The sequence below is a fragment of the Dipodomys ordii genome, unplaced genomic scaffold (assembly GCF_000151885.1).
Source record: "Dipodomys ordii isolate 6190 unplaced genomic scaffold, Dord_2.0 Scaffold98, whole genome shotgun sequence".
Taxonomy (NCBI): domain Eukaryota; kingdom Metazoa; phylum Chordata; class Mammalia; order Rodentia; family Heteromyidae; genus Dipodomys; species Dipodomys ordii.
The window spans coordinates 8,569,406-8,587,847 of NW_012267314.1; the positions used below are offsets into that span (position 1 = coordinate 8,569,406).

At 41.2% G+C, this 18,442-nt stretch overlaps 1 protein-coding gene across 1 annotated transcript in view; it reads right to left on the reverse strand.

The window, feature by feature from the left end:
* Positions 1–18,442, reverse strand: part of Utrn (utrophin) — a 425,608-nt gene that overhangs the window by 256,230 nt on the left and 150,936 nt on the right. Inside the window, exons 26-33 of the mRNA XM_013026944.1 lie at positions 17,875–18,045; positions 15,930–16,109; positions 13,537–13,671; positions 10,869–11,018; positions 9,557–9,718; positions 8,696–8,824; positions 7,547–7,720; positions 5,100–5,255 (exon numbers count right to left, since the gene is read on the reverse strand). Of these exons, the coding sequence (XP_012882398.1) occupies positions 5,100–5,255; positions 7,547–7,720; positions 8,696–8,824; positions 9,557–9,718; positions 10,869–11,018; positions 13,537–13,671; positions 15,930–16,109; positions 17,875–18,045 (1,257 nt within the window). The remainder of the gene's footprint in view (positions 1–5,099; positions 5,256–7,546; positions 7,721–8,695; positions 8,825–9,556; positions 9,719–10,868; positions 11,019–13,536; positions 13,672–15,929; positions 16,110–17,874; positions 18,046–18,442) is intronic.

The window sequence follows — 18,442 nt, forward strand, 5'->3', positions numbered from 1 at the left end:
TGGGGCAATGTCATTCTTTCTGATGGAGGCACAGAATTCCATTGTGTATATATACCACATTTTCTTGATCCATTCATCTACTGAGGGGCATTTGGGTTGGTTCCATCTCTTAGCTATGGTAAATAATGCTGCAATAAACATAGTTGTGCTGGTAGCTTCAGTATGGTCTTGTTTGTGATCATTTGGGTAAATGCTAGTATATGTCTGAGACAAGCAGAAAAGTTCAGAAAAGTTGATGTTAGGTGAAATGAACCCCAAGATAAGTACTCAAATGTTTTTTCTTCCATGCAATTGTTTCTAATATATTTATTTTTTTAATTTTTATTTATTTTTTGTTGTGAAAATACTGGGCAGAGGGGTTACAATTACATGGGCAAGATAATGAGTACATTTCTTATCAAGCATTGTAGCCTCCTCCTTTGTTTCCCCTTTCCATCCCTTCCCATCCTCTCCTCGCCCCCCCCAACCCTCCCCACCCCACCCCCACCAATGTTGTAAATTCGTTTCGACATAACAACTTGTATTTCTCATTGTTGCAACGGGTCCACCTGTATCCTTATTTAAACGACTTGTTTTTCCCCCTTCCCCTCTACAAATCATATGGACAACAAATACAGTGAAAGCATGGGTTATACTGTGGGGGTTTCTAATATATTTATAAGATGATTTCTTTGTTGCTTTGTATGTCCCTCCCCCACAGTATAACCGCTGCTTTCACTGTATTTGATGCTGGTATAATTTGTGGAGGGGAAGGGCAAACACAAATCGTTTAAATAGGGATACAGTTGGATGAGTCATTATGTTGAAAAACGAACTTTACAACTTTGGCCGGGGCGAAGGGCGGGGGTGGAGGGGAGAAGAGAGGGAGATGGAAAGGGATGGGAAGGGGAAACAAAGGAGGAGGCAACAATAACAAATGTACTCATTACCTTGCCCATGTAATTGTAACTCCTCTGTACGGTATTTTCACAATTAAAAAAAAAATGAACAACAACAAAAAAAGAATCCTTACAATGAAAGAACTTTTTTTTTTTGCATGCTCACAGAATTATAGCGATTTGCAGAAAAAGTAGCATTAAGTCCACAATGTCATGTTTTACAACCACATAAAATACTGTATGACTCGGTAACGAGAATATGTGATCCTTATTTTTATGCTGCCCTTCTCATTGAAGTAACAGTGGTCTCATCGTACACTATCTATGGCTTGTTAAGAAATAGCCCAGTAAAGCAATGAACAGGTCACAAGCACCTCTGTGATAGGCCTTGCTCTCTCCACTTTCTTCATAAGGGAAATGAAGCTAAAGGACGTTAGAGCCAAGGAAAAGGGCCTGGGCTAACCTTTTACCTTCCATTATTGATATTCCCAAACCAGAAGCCATCAATGCCAACACAAAGCTGAGAAGACACCACCAGATGTAAATAACTGGTCTACTTGTTTGGATGAGCACACAACTGATAATAACATTTGTATGTTCTTATCACAGGGACAGAGAAGAGTCATACAGGAAGTGAACTTTTCTCTGATGATAAAAATGACCTGAAGATCACATTTTGTTAAGTAAGTACCATGGGGTAAAAACTGGCTTCTTTCACCACTCAGTTCAATTTCACTCTTCCATAGTTCAAGAAATGATGGTTATTAAAGTCCCTCTTAAAAGTATAATAATTTTGCCATGGAATGTAATTAAAATGCATGATTCTAAATTAATAGCCCTTCAATGCTGACTTTAGAAGACAAATAATTGAATTCTATTAAAAGATATTATGTATTTAGATAATATTTATCTGACTTTGACATGCCCAGGCAAAAACACAATTATCGTAAAACTTAATGCCACTTGAGATTTGTAGGGACTGGGAAGAATCATTTGCAGTTCAACCTGTGTCAATTTACACTTTTCTCAGTATAATCAATGTATTTTAAAATGTACTATACCATGAATTAAGCTGTATGAAGTCATAAATCTTTTATCATTTACCCCTTTTCCCTCTTGAAAATGCAAGCACTTCCCCTAAACAAGAATCACTTCTACCAGCTGTTAAAGACCACTCTCCAATGTTTCTCACTTGCATGTACATCCATGCACACATATGAACACACACACACACACACATACACACACACACACAAACATATCCCTCCTTTTTCCCTTCCCTTAAGACCCTCCTCTCTCCACTTCTTCCATTCAAATGCTTACAGCCATTTTCTGACAGTGTTGGCTCCATTTCATCTCTTCTAACACATTCGGCAAGTTAGGACATCTGACTTCTACTCACCCATCCCCACTCCACAGACACTCCCTTGCTAAGTTTAATAAGGAAGACAAAACAACAAATACCAAGCACGCTTGTAAGTGTGCTCCGTTCTCTCTCTGGGCAATGGAATCCTTCCTGAAGACTTTAACCACTACCTCCATACAGAGGAGTTGCTAAGTCCACCTCTTTGCCCAAATTATTCTCCTGAGTTGCGTGTCTGCCTGGACACTTGCCATCTCCAGTTATCTCTCTCCAACAGGCTCAGAGTGTCAACGTACCCAACGCAGGCTTATAGTTTCTGCATATCCCTGCCTTTCCTTCCAGCCACCCAGTGTTCCAAGGGTCCCACCATGAGCTTCACGAAATCATAAAGCCTAGGAGTCTCCTACTCTTCCACTCCCAAAGCTAATCCTCACAAAGGCTACAGAGAGCACTTCCTATGCCGGCCTGCAGTCAACTTACGCATCTGCATCGTCCACCATCTCTAAGCCACCATGGCCTCTCATGAGGAATCCAGCCCTTCCTGGCTGGTCTGCTCCTATCCAATCCCCATTCTCTGCAGCTCACTCTCCAAACTGCAGGGAGTGGCCTTCTACAGAGCTGATCTACTAAAAATTCAGTAGGGTTTAAACTTTTACCCTACAAACACAACAGGAATGGGGTCTGGCCCTGTCCCAGGTCCCTGACACCATGATGCTCTCTGCACTGACTGTCTCTAATCACACAGATATACCACCCTCCCTCCTACCACAGGGTCTTTACACATTGTTCCTTCATAAGCCTCAAAAGCAAGCCTCTGCTTATCCCAACCATCCTTCAGATCTCAGCATCACCGCCTCAGGGAAGCTGGCCTAACCCAAGAATGGACCGAATTCCCTTTTATTCATGTTTTAAAACCCCAAATGCCTGCCTTCAGAGCACTTCAATTGGCACCTTGAAATAACTTCCCATGAATAACTTAACACCGTCTTCCTCCACAGCCCGAAATTCATTCACATAAAGATAACTTGTTTCTCCTTCCTTTGAGCTCCACTGCCTGTGTCACACCTGACACACAAGAAAGTCTTCATTATGCCAAATGAGAAAATTCACTAACACGAAAACTGTCATCATAACTAGAGAATCAATCTGAAAATCAGCAAGGCAATTCTCAGCTTACCCATGCATTGTTCAACCAGTAGGGGGAAAACACTATTTAAAAAAAATCGTTCCAGCCACATAAGATCAGAAAGTAGCTCCAAAGATAACTGTTCAGATGCGTCATGCATCAAAATGTTTTCAACCAACAATGTCATCCTGCAGATGAGGTAGGGAATGCCTAGAGAAAGTCTGGTCTCTTCATCCTTACTGATTTTATTTGATCTTGTCCAAATAGCGGAAAAGGGATTTACTTAGGATGTGTATTGATTTTTTCTGGATTTTTTTTTATTATCCTTATGGAGTTGTACAAAGGAGTTGTCATTCAACACGCAATTTATGAATACTGTGCATCTTGATCAGTGTTATTCCTTTCTTTTTTTGGGGGGGGGGGTCCGGTCATGGGGCCTGAACTCTGGGCCTGGGCGCTGTCCCTCAGCTCTTTAGCTCAAGGCTAGCGCTCTACCACTTGAGCCACAGCGCCACTTCCGGCTTTTTTCTTTTTGCTTATGTGGTGCTGAGGAATCGAACCCAGGGCCTCAGGCATGCAAGGCAAGTGCTCTACCACTGAGCCACCTTCCCAGCCCCAGTGTTATTCCTTTCCACATTCTCACCTGCCCCTCCCTTACTTTTCTTCATGTTTAAACTCTATGTATTGGATTTTTTTTGCCATTTAATAAGGCAGCTTATATGATCTGTACCATCCCTTCAACATCTTCACCTTCCTTCCCCCACTCCTTCCCTATTTTTCTTAATTCTGTGATATATATATCACATTGAATTCTTGCCTGCATGCTCTCCCTCCCTCCTTGCAAACACCCATTTCCTGGTACTTATTTTGTTGGGCTTTGGTTTAGTCTTTCTAAACTTATGGATTTTAAATTGGTAACAAAACTTCAGCTCTTTTGCCCTGGACTTAAGCAGAAATTTCAATCTTAAGGAAAGCCAAAGTTGTTGCTATTTAATAATGGAAGAAGGATCCAAAATTTACCTAACACATTCAAGATGATCAAGGTTTCGTGCCCCTGGCTCTTTTGTACACTAGTTCTGGACAAAGATCCTTCATGGTCAAGGACAATAAGTCTGTTGTATCCCAGCAGTCACTCACAGGGAAATGTGACAACTCCAGCCTGAGCCCTCACTAAGGCAGCCAAAGTCCAGATTTTAATATCAGCTTCCTGTTTACTAGTTTCCTGATGCCTTAACAATTCTCAGTAAACTATTCCATTTATATAGATATGACTGTTTGGTAGAATTCATACAGGGACTATTATTTTGTAGCTTTCCCCCATAATTTATGAAATGTCAGTAGCCACGGAAAGTATCAATAGAACTAACCTGGACTAAATGTTAAAAATGCATTTCTCTATAGCTAGTAGTCATTATATTATTAAGGAACTATTAAGCCAAACTTAAGGTATAGGTATTAGTCATTAACCTCAAAGATGCATTTTCCAAAAAGTGAATTTTGAAATACACAAGAGGGCTTTGGGGAATTATATAATCACTTAATCACAATAAAAAAATTTGCAAAACAAAGAGGGTTTACACTGGGACTCAGTGCAGGAGCCCATGTTTATATGTGTGAGGCCCCAGATTCAGTCCCCAATCCAAAAATCAAGGCTAGATAGATAACAGCTGTGAGAATACATAACACTAAGTAGAGGTGTACAGGGGAGGGGGGGGGGGGCATGGGACTTCACCTGTGCGCCCAGGTCATTGTAGAGGACCTTCAGAGAGGTCAGCTGCTCATCCATCCCCTTGGGGTTGTCTGTCTGCTGCTTCTGCACAATGTGTCTTCCGGTTTTGATGACCGTCTCCACTTCCAGCTTGACCTCACTCAAAGTTTTATACAGTTTCTTTGAAAACAAACACAAAACACACACAGATGGATCTTGCCCTGTGATGAAAACCCTTCCAGGTGGTAAGCATTTCCGAACAGAGCTGGCACAGTTTGACAGACACCAAAAAGCTGTACCTTCCTCAAATGTGGCTTGACGTTTGAACCTAATGATATCAAGGCTGTAACACTTTCTCAAACCAGGTAAGAAGTCAAGCTAATGGAGTGTATACTTGCTTGGAGCTCTCACAACTGTAGATGAAATGTTGGTGGAAGTACTTTGTAGTATACTATAAACATTTTTCCAACTAAAATGGGAGAAATATTAGGCCTAAAATTTGAAGGACCATTGTCAACCACTCCTATGCAGATCCTTCTTTGACCTCAGTGTGTGAATGTCTAGATTCCTGTATAATTTATCATGTCCGAATGTGTGTGTGTGTTTAATCATTCAGTGTGCTTACTTGTAGATGTATTGGAATATTCTAGTTACCACAAATGAGGGAAAACATGCAGCCTATGTCTTTGACAAGCTTATTTTAATATAATTTTTTTCAAGTCTTTCCATTTCCTTCTGAAAGGTACAATATCATTCTTTCTGCTGGATGAGTAGAATTCCAGATGTGCATACGATTATATAAAATAATATTTTATGAATTTGAACTCCAAGAAAGGAAACAAGAGACATTTTAGTTGTCATTGTTGCTGCTTTTCTTTTCTTTTCTTTTTGTCTTGTTTGTATTTGGGAGAGCAAGGGGAGGGGCACAGAAAAGGTTTTACAAAGATTGAACAAATACAACAGTGATACCCACCGGATACTCTTTGGAAAATGAATAGGAGATCTTATGGGTGGACATGGGAGGGAAAACAAAGAGGGAGAGGAGAGAGGGGAGACATGGTTCAAAAAGAATTATACTCATTATTCATTACCTATCTGTAACCCCTCTATCAACTCTACAATAACAACAAATAAAAAAATTAAGATTAAAAAAAACTTGAATGGCCATCATGCATAAAATGATACTCTAGGTATAAAAGTAGTTTCACAGTAAAAGACAAAAAAAAAGTATGAAGAATTCATTTCAGACTTCTGCAGTCTAACAAGTGTCATTTGAAGTTTTCCATGATCCTCAAGCATCACACTAAGTCTAGGATCAGATCCCCCCAGATATATTATTTTAAAATTTCTATTCAACTGAATTCCAAATTCAAAGCAGAGATAGTAAAAAGACAGCGTATATCCTTCCCTCCTTTCTCATCTTAAGTTTAAACTTTGATTTAAACTTTTATTTTTGAGCAAAGGAATCTTTTTACACTATTCCTGCAGCCATTCTAAGTATAATTTCTTCTTCTACATGAATCAGAAGTTAAAGTTTTTAACTTGCCTTGTAAAGGAATTGTTTTAATGCAGTAATATGCCTGACGTTCATTCTAAACATTGTCCTGCTACTTTAAATTTATAATTAGAAATTTGGCTTACATTCTGCTGAGCCTCCCTAACTTCATGCTATGATTAAGATGTCTCTTTGTTTTTTCATACATATTGTTTATATATGTTGAGTTTACATCCCTTACTTCAGCAGACTGCAATCAATTACTTTATTTTCTCCTTCCCCAGCCCTCCCTCTCTGGTGCTAGTAATGGGTTTGGGGGTTGGCTAGTACTGGGTGTGTTTTGTTTTGTCAGTCATGGGCTTGAACTCAGGACCTGGGCACTATCCCTGGGTTTTTTCCGCTCAAGGCTAACACTCTACCACTTTCAGCCATAGTACCTCTTCTCATTTTCTGGTGGTTAACTGGACATAAGAATCTCATGGACTTTCCTGTCCATGGCACTGAATCACAATCCTCAGATCTCAGCCTCCTGAGTAGTAGAATTACAAGGGTGAGCCACCAGCACCCACCAGTACTGGATTTTAAGCTCAAGGACTCACAATCTACCATGCCCTTTGTCTTCATGGCGGACATTCTACCACTTAAACCACACCTTCAGTACCTAATTCTGCTGGTTAATTAAGTTTCTTGGATTTTGGGTGCCCAGGATGGCTTTGAACTACCATCCTCCAGGTGCCAGCCCCTTGAGTAGCTAGGATTACAGGCATGAGCCACTGACCACCAGCTCTCACTATCTCTTTTTGCTCTTATACTTTCCTTGGAAAGAAAAGCCCCCATTTCTGATTTCCTAATGTGTTCTCCAACATCAATGCCTGTGTGCAGCAAACTAGTCAAGATCACGTACAGAAAACAAGACAATAAGCCAGAATAACTTTGAGAAAGCTCTCTAGACCCGTGAGTCCCCCAGCAGGCTTACCATACACTTGTCCAGGTGTGTCTGGATGACCTCGGGGTCCACGTCCTTCACCTCAAGGATGTGGAGCTCAGATTTCACACCAGCCAGTACACGCTGACAGTCCAGCATGCGCTGTTCAAAATTTGCAGGCTTTTGGAAGAGCTGAAATTTCGTAGATACTTCTCGAAGTTTCCTCTGTTGGCAGAAATGAAATGAAGAAGCAATTCACCTCAAAATGACAAATCTCTCTCACCAGTGGACATTAACATAACCCTAAATGAAATGAAAGCACCAGAGAATCATTCCAAATGAAGAAGCAAACCTAAAGGAACGCAAGAAGGTTATCCCCATTGTGTAAGTGAAGACCACAGCTCAAAGTCATGAATTATGCAATACTCAAAAGTCTCCAGCTTAGAAATAATGAAGGAAAGCAAGTCTCACCGGAATTTAGGTTTCATTAATTTTCTCGCCTGTTCAAACAGTATAGTGTAGGACCCTAGGATTCAAATGCCCTTCATCCCAAACTTAGAGTGAAAGTCAATGTCATATCAACCATGAAGGAACGATGTAAGCCAGGCACCACTGATTCATGCCTGTAATCCTTGCTACTCCAGAGGCTGAGATCTGAGGATCACAATTCAAAGCCAGCCCAGGAAGCCAGACAAAGCCAGACAGGAAAGTCTGTGAGACTCTCCAATAAGCTACCAAAAAACCCAGAAGTAAAGCTATGGCTCAAGTAGTAGAACACCAGTGTTGAGCAAAATGGCTCAAAGACAGTACTCAGGCCCTGAGTTCAAGTCTCAGGTCGGGCATTTAAAAAGAAGTTTTTTTTATGAAAGAAAAAACAGAACTATGGGAATCTGTATCACTCACAACCACAGCCTACCCAGAGAGCTCATGGACTCTCAGATCTCAGAGACTCTGTATTAACAACAACAGTCAACAGAAAGCTGACTTCTAAATCAAGCTTACTCTCTCCTCTCAGTTCAGTTATAAAAGCAGATGTGCTATTTCTACACCCATGCAACAATTCATTTCTAATGTCCTGGAATGTAATAGACCTTTAATACCTCACATCTGTTCCACAGTCTATATCACACAAAATCTCCCCGTCAGCAACTCTTTTCTCCGCCATATTGAAAAGGCAAGAAAGTGCCTGGTCCTAGTTACCTGCAGCTGCTCCATCTGGCTGCCCCCTCTGCTGGTCCTTCCCTCTGGGAACACAGGGGGCTGGGAACGCAGATTCCTTCTCAGCTCCTCTAGAGTGAGCTCATGGGCAGAGATCTCTGCTTGGATTTTCTACCAAGAGATTAGGACAGAGAGAGGATACGGTTTCTTTAAAAAATATACAAAGAAGTAAATCAGAAATTCCTCATTGTTTCATAACATATCATACTGTATTCTGTAAGGTTTAACAGGCTGACAATAAATATAATAACAGTATGTGCCAGCATACTGCATGACACTGTGTCTAGGTACATATTTGTTTGGGATTTGACGGTTGACTGGTTATTTTTGTGTGTGTGCCAGTACTAGAGCTTGAACTCAGAGCCTGAGCCCTATCACTTAGCTTGTTCATATAAGGGTAGTATTCTACCACTTCAGCCTCAACTCCACTTTCCATTTTTTGCTGGTTAATTGGATATAAAAGTTTCATGGACTTTCTTCTTGGCTGAGCTAGCTTCAAAATCAGGATCCTTGGATCTCAGACTCCTAGGTAGCCAGGATTACAGGCCTGAGTCACAGGTATCTGCATTAGGCACATTTTAAGGTCTGCATGCGTTACTTCAAACACTGGCAACTTATTCCTAAATGAAGAAAATGTCCCCATGTCATAGCTAAGGAAACTGCAATTTTGAAATGTTAGCAATGGTCCAGGTCTCTGATAGGGAACAAAGCAACCAAAATCTAGGCACTGTTCCATGCGTGAGTCAACCATTCTCCCTTACACTAGCAAGAACGGTTCCTTGGCAGCAAGGGTACCTATTTCCTTCTTCACAACTCAAAAGCTCACAAATCCCCAAGTGGTACCTGAGCTTCTTGCGGAACCTGGAAGGCATCAACCCTGTCCGTCAAGTAGTTGGTGAGCTGTTTATCCAGCTCCCCCAGGCTCTCCTGCAGCACCTGAAACATGTCGTCAGTTTCTCGCAGGACCTGCAGTTGCTTTTCCAAAGAAATCTGCTTGCTCTCCGCCTGCAAAGGGACAAATGGTTAGTCAGGAGTTGCTCAACACAACCAATTTTCCAGCCACTAAGAAAAGACTAAAAAAGCACTAGTTCAAGATGTTAGCCTTCCTGATAAATGAATAACTGAACATAAAGGTGAAAATGTCCGACTAGGACATTGTCCCTAGCAATGGACTTACTAATTTATACTTATTTCTATGTATGATGACAAAAATACCAAAATGGAAAGATTTCCTATAGGGCACAAGAAAGAGCATATCAAATTTTGTAATTCTGTAACTCTGCAGTATTTTTAAACATGACCGATACCTATCAATAGAATAAACATCAGAATCTATTTGTTTTTCCAAGTTGAAAATAAGTTTGACCATTAGCACCTATGTGTTTAATCCTATTTGTTGTTTTTTTTTTAAATAAAGCTTGATGTTATTCATGGTCTAAATATTAGTTTTCTGATTTAGCATGAGTTTAATGGTATCTAATATCTATACAGCCTTCCTAACACAACAATATCCTACCATTTCAACAACTGATTTGAATGTACGTCCAAAGATAAAAATCTAGATTCAAACTAAGACCATGGCTTTCATACTAGTTTATGTTTAATTCTGACAGGCCTAATATTTACAAGGGTTATACAAGTAATTACTCTTCTATATCGCGATGAGATTTTTAAGGGAAACTGAAGAGTTCATAACTAGAAATGAGCCTCAAAGCCAATGGGGTTTCTGTGTGTGTTGTGTTCTTGTTATTTGTTTTAAATCATCAAATTCTGTTTATCTCCAAAGTACCAAGTCAATTCTTCCCTTTTTAGCACTGTGAAGACCGCATGCCCCCATTAAAGTTAGTTAACTTAAACCAACTTAAACCACTTATACCGACTTCAAAGTGGTAACTAGCCTCGATCAACTCCAGATGTTACCAACCTGACTCAACACGGAAGCTCAGTATGACTTGAAAGCTTGGGACCAGCTCCAAATCACAAATACCTAGTCACCAAGATGTACTGTACTCATAAACTCATATCTGAAATTGAAACCCCTTTGTACAACTACTTAAACATAATATAAAGTTATGTATATAAAAGACCGGACCAAAAAAAAAAAAAACTAAGATGAGTAACACACCATCACATGCATGCACAGCCCAGTCCTTACCAGGTGGCTTAGCTCTTCATAGCGGCTGTTAAAAGCCTCCAGTTTCTCACTGATTATGTCATCCAGGATTCCACCATCGATCAGAGTCTGTCCGAGTTCCCGAATCTGGGTGCGATTATCTGCTGGGTGGCGTAAAACTGATTCCAGAGACTGGACCAGGGTCAAGGGAAAAAATGTTATGTTTATTAATGCGAAATGCATCACAGATCCAAAATATGCCATTCCTTTTTTTGGGGGAAAGGAGGTAGGTCTTGGGGTTGAACTCTGGGCCTGGGCATTGTCCCTCAGCTCTTCAGCTCAAGGGGAGCACTCTACCACTTGAGTCACAGCACCACTTCAGGTTTTCTGGTGGTTAACTGGAGGTAAGAGTCTCATGGACTTTCCTGCCTGGGCTGGATTTGAACTGCAATCCTCAGATCTCAGACTCCTAGGTAGTTAAGATTACAGGCATAAGCAAGCCACAGGTGCCCGGCTGACTTTCTTAAAATACTTTCTATAAACCTAAGGGATACTACCAGGAAATAAATCAATGTCTAATCCACAAAGTGAATCATATCCTACTAATTAATACATTTATGAAAGTAAAAAATCAGTATGACTGAGAAATTATGATTTCATAAAAGTAGTTCCAACAATTATCAATTATTTGAGAAATTCTGGATAAGACAAAGTTTAAAAGCAGAAACAGCTCCATACAAATAGAATCTGAGGGGCTGGGAAGGTGGCTCAGTGGTAGAGCGCTTGCCTTGCATGCCTGAGGCCCTGGGTTCGATTCCCCAGTACCACACAAGCAAAAAGGAAAAAGCCGGAAGTGGAGCTTTGGCTCAAGTGGTGCTGAAGGTAGATACTCACTTTTCTACATATAACACTGCTCTATGTACACACTTTATTGTTGTTGCTGCTTGTTTTGTTTTAAGGGGACAAAAAGCAATGGAATCCAAGATAACCTCAAGCTCACAGTCCTCCTGCCTCAGCCTCCTGAGTGCTAAATGTATACATTTTATATATACTAACGTATATGCACTAATATATGTTGCATACATATACACATATGTCTGTATATATATACTCATATACATAAACATATTGATACATATGTATTTAATGGAGAGCTATAATATTTAAAAAATTAAGCATATGGATTAATTCATTCCTATTTCGCAGATGGGAAAACTGAGAGAAATAACTCCAACAAGTTAAATTATCTTCCCTTTCTTTAGTCAGTAAAAGGATGAGCTAAGAATCCAAAGACTGCCCAACACTATTATGACTCCACAGCCTGTGACCCAATGGACAGCCTGCCAGTGCACATGCGTAGTAAGAGTAGCAACAATATAACAACAAGCACTTAGGGAGACACATACAAACTGCTTAAAAGTATTTATCTTAGAATATGTCCTATACTCTTCTCTAGCCTCCTTATATTTTATAATGTATTTATATTAATTCATATTAGGAAACTGGGGGGGGGGGGAGGGGCGGGAGTTGTACTAAGCTTCCGCTATTGTTCATGCTCTCGGTTTCTGTGTCTGCTCGGGTGGAGACATGATCACTTTTCCCCAGCATCCTGGCCCTCTCCTGGGATGCCACCACCCCAGCTCACTTACGGCTGACCTTCACTTCCGCCAGCCATTCAGTCCCCACACTGTGTCACTACAATTTAGAAAGCATATCCTCCATGCTCTCTATACAATGGCACTGGAATTCCCGTAAGAAACAGGAAAGAGGGGGAGGGGGGCACGCCTATAATCCTAGCTGCTCAGGAGCCTGAGACCTAAGATTCAAGGTTCAAAGCTAACTTGGTCAGGTAAGTCCCTGAGACTCTTATCTCTAATTAACTGTAAAAGGGAGGAGGGGAGTTGATAGAGTGGTAGCCCTGGGGGGGTGGGGGTGGGAGGAACACAAGGACAGTGCTTGGGCACCGAGTTCATGCCTCAGGATGGGAACAAAAACATAGTAATAATAAAAATAAAGAACCAGTATCAAGCTATCCTATATGGCTGGTGGTAACTAAGCAGCAAGCAAGAACCCCCCATTTCTTGGTCCCCTGGAGCATGAATGTAGCCTGGATTGCAAGCTGTCATCTCTATTTCTATACTCACCAGCCTAAAGTTAGTAACCTTTCACATCCAAATGTAACAGACTAAACGTCATGATGGGCAAGGCGGTGCCATGTGTAAAGGAGACATGAGACAGCCAGGCAGTGGTGCTTATCACCTGTAATCTTGGCTACTCACAAGGCTGAGATCTATGGACCATGGTTCCAAGCCTGCCTGGGCAGGAATGGCTATAAAACTTTTATCTCCAATTAAGCCTACAAAAAAGGTCAGAAGTGGAGCTGTGGCTCAAGTGGTACAGTGCCAACCTTGAGCAAAAAAGCCAAGCAAGAGCATGAGACCCAGAGTTCAAGTCCCAGAACCAGCACAAAAAAAGGGGAAAGAGATAAGAGAGCAGCTTCCTAGTAACATAACCGAGACTGGCAAATCAACTAGACCCCACTGGAGAACTTTCCTGTGCTTAAAAGGCACTGTCCCCTTCTCCCCAAATACACTAAGTCAGCAGGCTGTTAGAAAGCTACTGAGGAAGCAGACGGCCTCATCTTTCCTCATCTTAATACATGTGCCCTCATCATGACAAAAACAAAGGCCACCAGGGCGCAGGCGCCAACCTCCAGGGCTTCGCTGACTGCATCTGTCCTCTCGGGCAGGTCCTCTGTGCTGCGCACGCGCTCTTCCAAAGTGTTCAACCACGTGGTCTCAAGATCCAAATAGTGAAGCAGCTCGATCCAGCAAGACCAGACTTCCTATAGCGTATGCAGGGAAAATTAAAATCAGACAGGAAACCACGTCGAACACAAAGCCTGTGAAACTGCGAATAAGAAGCACTCTCCTACTTGCTGGGTGCTTGTGGCTCACACCTGTAATGCTAGCTATTCAGGAGGCTGAGATCTAGGATCGTGGTTCAAAGCTACTTGAACAGGAAAGTCTGTGCAACTCCTATCTCCAATTAACTACCAAAAAACCAGAAGTGGCACTGTGCCTCAAAGTGGTAGAGTGGTAGACTTGAGCTAAAACAGCTCAGGGGCAGCACTTGGGCCCTGAGTTCAAACACAAGAACCAATACAAAAGGAAAAAAAAAGAAGAAAAATATTTCCTCCCATCAATTATTTTTTTTTTTTTTTGGCAGTCATGGGGCCTGAACTCTGGGCCTGGGCGCTGTCCCTCAGCTCTTCAGCTCAAAGGGAGCACACTACCACTTGAGCCACAACACCACTTCCAGCTTTTTCTGCTTATGTGGTGCTGAGGAATGGAACCTAGGGCCTCAGGCATGCAAGGCAAGCGCTCTACCACTGAGCCACCTTCCCAGCCCCTCATAATTATTTTTATGTTATGTATTTTGCCACCATGGCAAGGACTCACTCACATACACGTACATTTATACCTCCATATTCCACAGGGGAGAAACCTTTCTGATGTATTTCTGAGGAAGAGCTCCCCGCAGAGCCTCTGGCATCTATTCTCTTTCAGATCGACCACCAGAGCACAGGTGGATCCAAACCTGTGCCCCATCTGACCTCTACAGGCCACAACAGGGCTCAGCACATTTTTCTTCAGAAACAGACAAAAATATTTAAAGCCTAATAGTCTACATTTGGGCTGGGTGACAGATTCAGCGGATAAGGGTAGATGGACGAGTGAGTACGTACGTGTGTGTTTGTTTGCCTTCCAGGATTACACAAAACACTCTTCAGTAATGAAACAAAAACAAGACACAACTTAGCTTTGAGTCCTCAGGCATGAAATGCTTACCCTTGGCTTAAGAGTAAAAGAAATAAGAGGTTGCTAGTCCCCCAATTTCAAAACTGCAAAGAGCAGGCTAGGGCATCAGCTCAGATGCAAATCAATTTCCATTTTCTCAAAAAAAGAGATGACAGAATCATTGCCACAGGGCAAAAATATCCCTAACTAAGTACCTTTCTTACTAATCCCAATTATACAAGTTTATCTCAGCACAGCACAGATTCAGAGCAAACAAGCAGTGATTGCCTCTGCCATTCTTAGATCATTTCAGGGTTTAACACCATCTAATCATTCATTGCAGGCTGAAACAAATGGTCATCCACTGATATACTTCTGCTATCACCATAGGACATAACAAAAGTTATATTCTTATGAAGACCACTAAGCAAACACTATCTTATTAAAATAATCTCATTGAACTATCTCTATCTAAAATATAATAGAAGGCAAAAAAAGATTTATTGGAGATCCAATGAAATGGCAGCATACAAGAGTTCTTTCTTTCACATGAGTAACTTTATAGACATTACTCAAAATGCAACACTTCACAGGGATTTCTATGGACTCACTGCAAAGGGAAATAAGGGAATAAAAACACACGTGTGTGAGTTTGCTTTCACATCACTGTGACAAAATACTGGATATAAAAAATATATTGGAGCCAAGAGCCAGTGGCTCACACCTGTAATCCTAGCTACTCAGGAGGCTGAGATCTGAGGATCACGGTTCAAACCCAGCCTGGGCAAAAAAGTCTGTGAGACTATTATCTCCAATAAACCACTCAGAAAACTGGAAGTGGCACTGTGGCTCAAGTGGCAGAGTGCTAGTCGATAGATAGATAGATAGATAGATAGATAGATAGATAGATAGATAGATAGATAGATAGATAGATAGATAGATATAAGAAAAGATTTCTTATTCACAGTCTCAGAGGTTTCGGTGCTGGGGGAAGGGAGTGGTAAAACAAACCAAGAAGCAGAGGCTTGCAGTATGTTCTGCAATATGGGAACCTTGCAGATCATCTGTAAGGAAAGCCTTGGTACACATATACAACAAAGTCTAACATACCCAGTGACTTGCTAATTAACCTCTGACAATTTAAGACAGATCTACATCTCCTTTTTTAAATTAAAACAAGAATCTTTTTTCATTATTATCAATCTATTTTTATTCCCTGAAGGTGTTTTATGAACCCATTTTTGGATTTTAAAGAAAATTAAGGTTTTCCTCAAGACATGTGGGGGGCGGGGTAAGTTCCTACCTCCAGTGTGTGGCATTTTCCTCGAATTCTATTACAAAGAAGCTGGTAATTCTCCAGCACTACGTTCAGCTCAGACGTCAGCTCCTGGCCACCAGAGGGCAGCTTGGCAGCTAATAACTTGATATTGTCCTTGAGAATTCTCACTCTCACCTCCTTCTGCAACACGTCCTCTTTTGCTCTCTGCACCAGGAAAGAGAGAAATTAAAAGATGTTTCTCTGAAACCAGTTTTGTTCTTGAAAAAAAATAGTAACTAAGCCAAAATGAAAACTCTGTAGGACTTGAATTGTCTAACTGGAAGATGAATTAATCACTGCTGGCTTCCTTGCTTATCTGTTTTGAGTCAGGGTCTTATGATACAGCACAGACTGGCCTCAAACCCATGAGGTGAAATCCTCATGTCTGCATCTCCCAAGTGCTGAGATTATACATATGTTCTACCGTGCTTGGCTACTAAAATTTCACTTTTCTATTTTCCAATGTACAGTCTCCACACACATTTTTCATTTAATGACCCCAGTGTTGCCATTCAAGTTATTTAAATGTAGCATACATAGTGTCTAATTTAAATACATGTGAAAATGTGTTTACTTGTATACAATGTTTTCATATCCTGGGTTTCATATTTTAAAAAATAGGTGAATTCATTTCAATGGACATATTAGTCTGGAATGAATGACTCTTCACAAATAATACAGGGGTTCAATAGTTGAGGCACTGTGGTAGATGTCCTTCAAAAGGTCCTACAAATAATTTAAAGACTTTTTCTTCTTAGCACATAGGTGCATCTCTTCTCCTAATAATGTCAGCACTTCAGATAAGATGCTATTACACTGGACCAGTCTGATGCTGAAAGAGCTGCTTCCTGACTCTGTGTGGTACACAACGTGAACACACTCCCATCAGGCAAATCAACCTCAAGCAGATTTGCCTGGCCCTGGGAGCTTTCCCTCCTGCTTAATGGACTTCAGCTTGCTTAGGGTGGGAGAAAGTAATTTAAGTGTAGTTGCTTTTAAATTCCTAATGACTGTTTGGAAAATTAAAAATAAATAGAAAGTTTCCCAGCCAAGGGTGTTAATCTCATTTTTTTTGTGCTCTCAACTATAATGATTTTTAAAGAGAGAGAAAAAGTACAAAATTCGAATGCCCTTGTGTGAGCTGGGTACCAGTGGTTCACGCCTGTAATCCTAGCTATTCAAGAGGCTGAGATCTGAGGATTGGGGTTCAAAGCCCACCTGGGCAGGAAAGTCCATGAGACTCTTATTTCCAATTAACCACCAGAAAGGTAGAAATGGAACTGTGGCTCAAGTGGTAGAGAGCTAGCCTTGAGCAAAAGAAGCTCAGAGGTAGTGCCCAGGCCCTGAGTTCAAGTCCCAGGAATGGCACACACAAAAAAGTACACTGTTGTTTAATCTTATTTAAATAAACAGCCTTTAAGACAGTATCTATCCCCTTTAAGGCTTGAATACTCAAGAACAGTTGAAGCAATGCTGGAGGCTTAGCACAGGAGCCCTTTTACTGTATATAAAAAGGGAGAGGGTTGAAAATTATTGACGCGGGAATGGAAGTTTACAGGAATTCCAGCCCATGAGCACAGCTGACATGTTCACCCGTGCTTCCCCCAACACTCTCCGCTCCCGCTCAGGACAGTCAGGGTTCGCATGAGCCCTGCCTTGGCCGCCTGCAGAAGGCTGGAGACGTCAAGGGACTGGCAAAGTCTCTTCACTTACAGAAGTGATTCTTCATGAAAACAGTAAGCTCTGAGAACATCGCTAAATGGATCCAGGTATAGTGGGGCAGTATCCATGCCAGCTCTTGGGAGGCTGCGGCAGGTCCCCCAAGCTACAGAGAGGGGCGTGGATGTGTGAGGTGATGTAGACACAGGGCTCATTACGAAGTGAGGAAAAGAAGGTCCACGGTAAGTTCAACTGCTTAGCCCAGGCTCACCTTCATTTCATCCACAGCACCCTCCAGCTCTTCCGGCGACTTGTACTCAAAGTCCCGCTCCAGATATTCCTCCTCCGCCTGGCTCATCCACTCCTGCATCTCCGCCAAGTCTTTCTTCAGGTTCACTGCTTTTTCCTGACTTTCACTCAACCTGTTCTTCTGAACAGCAATCTAGAAGGGCAAAGCCATTCCCTCACATACACAAACTGGAACACATACAGTATTAGTCCTTAGGCTTTAGTATTTAAAGACACTGTAATGATGTCCCCACAAAGTGGTGGATGTTTGCATAGTCAGATAAAATTCTTATATACTTGGGGATGATACTGGAGCAATTATCACTCATGAAAATGTCATCAGAGGAATTCTATCCCTCATTTGTGTATAGGAGCCTTATCGGGAAACAACTTTTCATTTTGAAAATGTGTAACTTTGACAGAGTAATTCCAGATATAGAATCTAGAATATAACAATAAGAACATACGCATAATAAATGTGCTGCAACCCTGTTGATTAAGTTTCAAAACCCAGGAAAAGATAAAAAAATTCATCTATTTTCCCTTTTAAA